General features: G+C 40.9%; 1 protein-coding gene across 2 annotated transcripts in view; it reads right to left on the reverse strand.

Annotated features, from left to right (window-relative positions):
* The window catches only part of LOC101863468 (serine-protein kinase ATM), a 72,361-nt gene extending 68,711 nt beyond the window's left edge, over positions 1–3,650 (reverse strand). For both annotated transcript variants that reach the window (XM_013088477.2, XM_035972582.1), the window contains exons 1-2: positions 3,227–3,650; positions 942–1,029 (exon numbers count right to left, since the gene is read on the reverse strand). In XM_013088477.2, the coding sequence (XP_012943931.2) occupies positions 942–1,010 (69 nt within the window). In that variant the 5' untranslated portion in view covers positions 1,011–1,029; positions 3,227–3,650. The remainder of the gene's footprint in view (positions 1–941; positions 1,030–3,226) is intronic.
* Positions 3,651–4,862: the final 1,212 nt, after the last annotated feature.

The following is a 4,862-nucleotide window of genomic DNA, read 5'->3' on the forward strand; positions in this document are numbered from 1 at the left end:
GGGGGACAAACAACAAATGAGTCTCTTATTGTTGAGGGTAAGGGGAGACAAACAAAGAACACACAATGACATGAGTGTTTCAAATCCATGTGAGCAACTAGCTTCAATTTTGAGAAAACAAAGAATCACACAATAACATGAGTTTCAAATCCATGTAAGCAGCTAGCTTCAATTTTTTTCCAATCTAATAGTCAACTAGCTTCCATTTTTTCCTATCTAAATTCCAACATCAGACTTGTACTGTTCATAAGATAATATATAACAATTCCATCCCTTCCGACACTGTCCTCAGTAGCTCACCAACAGGGTGGAGTCAAGAGATTCACAACCAGACAGGTTATCACTTTTGTTTATATTCCTCAGCTAATTGTAAACAAAACAATGTGACTACTGAACTGAAGAAGTTAGTCGACTGAACAGTGTAGTACTAGTAGTCACCATTGTCTGTCATTGCAGTTTTCTTTCATCTCAACAGTTGAATTTTCTACTAGACAGACTGGATTTTAACTGGAGCAGTCATAACACAATGGTACAAAAATTACAACATAGGTGAGGAACTCGATCATAGAAGGAAAGCTTTATTTATTGATTTTGTACAGGTGAAGGGGAGGAGCAATGGGATCGACATGGATCTTGGAAATCAAAATTGGTGAAAACTGCATTCCCTCATACTGTGTGATTGGTCATCAAGATTCACCACTCTTTGCTAGCCATAAGTCTTAAACCCACCCAGGGGTCACGTCAATTCAAAGTAATCAAAGTAAGGGGAGAGGCATAGGTAAAGATCCCGTTCATCCAAGATCTCACATCTTCTTGGTTCCCAAGCACTGGGATCTTAGGGAAAGACAACTACTGTATGACAACACTTCATCATACAAAAAACCCTAACGGATGGAGGTGGGGGGAGTGAATTCCAAATTGGAAAAAAATGTAAAAAGTACCTTTCTCTCAGTTACTTTGCTGGCGTCAAGGGCCCTCAGGCAGCTGTACACATCTGACAGGCCGTCCATCTCTCTGGTTGTGATGTCACTGGAGGTACAAGACACCAGAAGGAAAATTTTAAACATGATTGGTAGTTAGGAATGCAAAAACATGTCAATAATCACATACTGTTTAGTCAAATCAATATATGTGAGCATCCAATATCACCACTGGTCTCAAGCGTAATTTCCTTCTTGATCCTGAATCTGACCGCCCTCTATCAAACTCTATGTAGGCTTCCTATTAGAGACGGGCGGGAAGCGCTTTTTCCTTCCCGAGCGAGAAAACCGAGAAGCTGACCTACTTCTCGCCGGGACCGCCGGTCCCAGTCACGAGAAATGCTTCTCATCTCGTGACCAATTTCTCTTCTCGCCCCGTAGTACGAGCAACTCGCTCAGCGAGAAGGCCGGCCGTGGCCAAGATTTCTCTTTTCGCGCCGTTCGACGGGCAGCTCGCTTAGCGAGAAGGCCGGTCATGGCGGGGATCTAAACTAGGCAAGCCCTGTTGCGCAGGCGCAGGCGGTGAAGGAAGGTAGGGAGACGACCTAGGCCTGGGCCCTGATCAACTCCCCACTCGCCTCGTCTCACCACCCTCTCCCCTCCCTTTCAGTTTCACACACAGGACGGCACGGTGATGGGTGGCACTGTCTGCATGTCATTTCTCGCCTCTCACTCTCGTTACAGTTACTCGTTATGTCAAGCCAACAAGCAGTATCACTTCTCGGTACCGGGCAGCAACCGGGAGGGCATTTCTCGCGAGAAACGAGTACTCGGCTCGTCTAGTGCCCCCCCCCCACCTCCTTTACAATAATAGTTAATCGATCATGTATGTAACAATCAATATTTTATTCACGAAGTATTCAGACCCTGGGACCATATTATTTGCGGCTCAAAAACTGCACAGGTGCAAAAGTGAATGATTAAAAAATGGCACGATGATAGGATGAAAATAAGCTCTCATAATATATTATATAATGGGAAGAATTATAATTCTAGAGGTAGAGTCTACATCTTAGTCTTAGACATCTAGATCTAGTAATTTGTTAAATTCTAAATGGAAAGATGTAGATGGCAAGGCATGAGACTGAGAGAAAATAACAGTAAGAAGAGCTAGATTGACATATTTAATATTTGATATCTCAGCTTCAGTGCCTTCAGCTACTTTAATTTTAGTTTAGTCAATCAATCACAATGCAATTTTTTTTTTTTTATTATTACGACTCCTCAACAATGGTACTAGAGAGTAGAGTGTGTAGTCTAGATAAGGATCTATTACAGTAAAACAGTACTACAAGATCTGGGTCCCGTTTCGGGATACACTAGTTTTGACCCCACCGACAATTACTTCTGGTTCTAAACGATTACTTTTTGATGCGAGTGCCGATATGGAGAGAACAGCCTTATCAAACCTAGATCTAGGCTAAGGCTCGCTAGGCCAATTGCAAAGAATCAAATTATGGTCAAATTCAGGGGGGCATGCCTCCCTGAACCCCCTGAAACCCCCCTTGCCCTGTTAATAACAAGTGAAATTTCACTGCTCATTTTGAAGGCTAGTTCTACTGATAAAACATCGATACCGAATATTTAAATCAGTATCGATAGGCTATCCACTATTTTGAGTTGATGATCCCAAGACGGTACCCACATTCTTAAGTTGACCCAGTTAACAGCCGATCGGTAGGGTTGATCATGAAGAAATTCTCTCCTATTCAGAATAAAGAACGTAGGCCTGGGGAAGATTGAAGAATCGGACCACTCGTATTATTGCATGAGAATGGGAGGCGGAGGAAGGGATTAGGGAAGAGGGGGGGGGGGGATTCAGGGGGGTCTCCCCCTGACAAACAGTTAATGAATAGATCTAGAAATCTAGATCCAGGCTACCAGTCTGAGATTCTTCATTGAGAGAGATTAAAAACTGGGGAAAATCATGAATTCCTAAAGTTGTCGAGACATAGAAAATAGAGGCAAAAGTAGATCTAGATCTAGTCCTAATCCGCTATTCTTCAATCTTACCTAGGCCTGCTTTAGTGAAGTGCAGGGATCAAAAAGTTAAAAGATACAGTTGAAGTAAGGCATTTAAAATGTGACTGGACTGAATAAAAAACAAAAAAGAGGTATGTGGGCTGAGTGGGAGAAAGACACTTCGCTCTGACCAAGTGAAGATAGAATGCTGAATAAAAATGGACTGGACCCCTTTAATAAAACAATCAACAACAATAAATAAATATCTCAGCTTCCTTACAGACCTCTAAGACAAAATCACCCATAGATTTCACTTTGAAACAACTCAAAACATTGCTCTTTGATTGTGTGAGAGACGGATGAAGAACACTGGTTTTTATTTTGCATCTTGCAAAAAGTGGCGGCAGTAGTCGTCTCCCTTGGAAGGGATTTAACTCTCGTTTTCTTATTTCCAAAGATTCTATGTTGGTTCCAAGAAAACCAACCATAGGCCAAAGCCAATGAGGCGGAGGCGCGTTCTTCGGTCGGACGTATACCCCCACCCCCGCCCTCTTACATCTCTGGGGTCTCCCACCTCCATTATTATTAAAGTTAATTAAACGTGAATGCAGATTATAAATGCTAGTCTGTGACAGTAGGCCTACTGTTTGAACTAAAACCAAGGAGGTTATTTGTCTTGACTAAAACCGAAACCTCGACCAATCAACCAAATCTTTTTTTCCGGTCTTCAGCTGACAAAGTTGCCAACATTCGCGGGTCACGAGGCAAAATTTACAGTACATCGACTATAGTATTTTCATAAAAAGCAACATTGGAGTTTCCAGGTCCACATATTCCATTACATTCTGCAAAGAAATAAGAGATATTTGTGCCGGTTTAGTTGCCGTCTACCGTCACACTGTGGTCTACTACGCAGAGCTGTTAAAGTACTTTTAAAAAGGTACTAAAGTACAAATTATTTAAGTACAATCTAAAATATGTACTTAAGTACAATAAAAGCACTTTCCTGTGAAATGTAGTACTTTTTTTAAAGTACCTATGTTTATGAGTATATACATTTTGAGTACACTTTACTCTGCTAATATACTAAGACACTTCAGTGCTAATGCAAAACATGTTATTGAATAACATATCAAGTATATTTGACAAATTAGGTCATTTATTACTAAATATGTAAACAATATACAAAGCATTTGAATATACGCACTGAGGGTAGATGGAAATAGTCCGAGAAATGGAAAAAAACAAACAAACAAACAGACACAACTAGTGAGTGATATATTATGAATAGAACTTGTTCGAGCAAGACAATATGACCAAATGTAAGTCAGTCCAAGAGGTCGGAAAGTAGGAAAAGTATCCAAATTGGAAAATGTAGAGACAAAGTTGCTCTTACGAAAACATAAAATTGATGAAAATGACCAGCAAAAAAATGGGAAAGTGCTTTGAATTCTTCAATAACAAATCCTCAAGGAATCAAGGTAGATTTAAGCACAAACCACCCCCAAAAAAGTGAAAAAGAAATTTAGGTAGCCTAAAAAATTGTTAGATATATACATCGAGAACTCAGTTTCAGTTTCAATTGATTATAATAGTGGTAAGTCATATTTTGGTCACACTGTGTAGTCCAGGGCGCCCACGGCAAACCAAAAAACATGTTGTTTCATGGTCTACTAAGTGTAGTGTAACCAAAGATTCTCTACTACAGTAGTCTCCGCCTAAGATCCCAGTGCTCGGGAGCAAGGGAAATACGGGATCTTAGCCGACGAAGCCAAGGAAGAATCTACAGTGACCCTAGAACTGACGTCACCCCTGGGTGGGTTTATGACATGTGGCTAGCAAAGAGTGGTCAACCGTGATGACCAATCACAGTGACATGGTGGTATGAGGCATACCAAATACATTTAGTACACTCTTTAG

The sequence above is a fragment of the Aplysia californica genome, unplaced genomic scaffold (assembly GCF_000002075.1).
Source record: "Aplysia californica isolate F4 #8 unplaced genomic scaffold, AplCal3.0 scaffold00750, whole genome shotgun sequence".
Lineage (NCBI taxonomy): Eukaryota > Metazoa > Mollusca > Gastropoda > Aplysiida > Aplysiidae > Aplysia > Aplysia californica.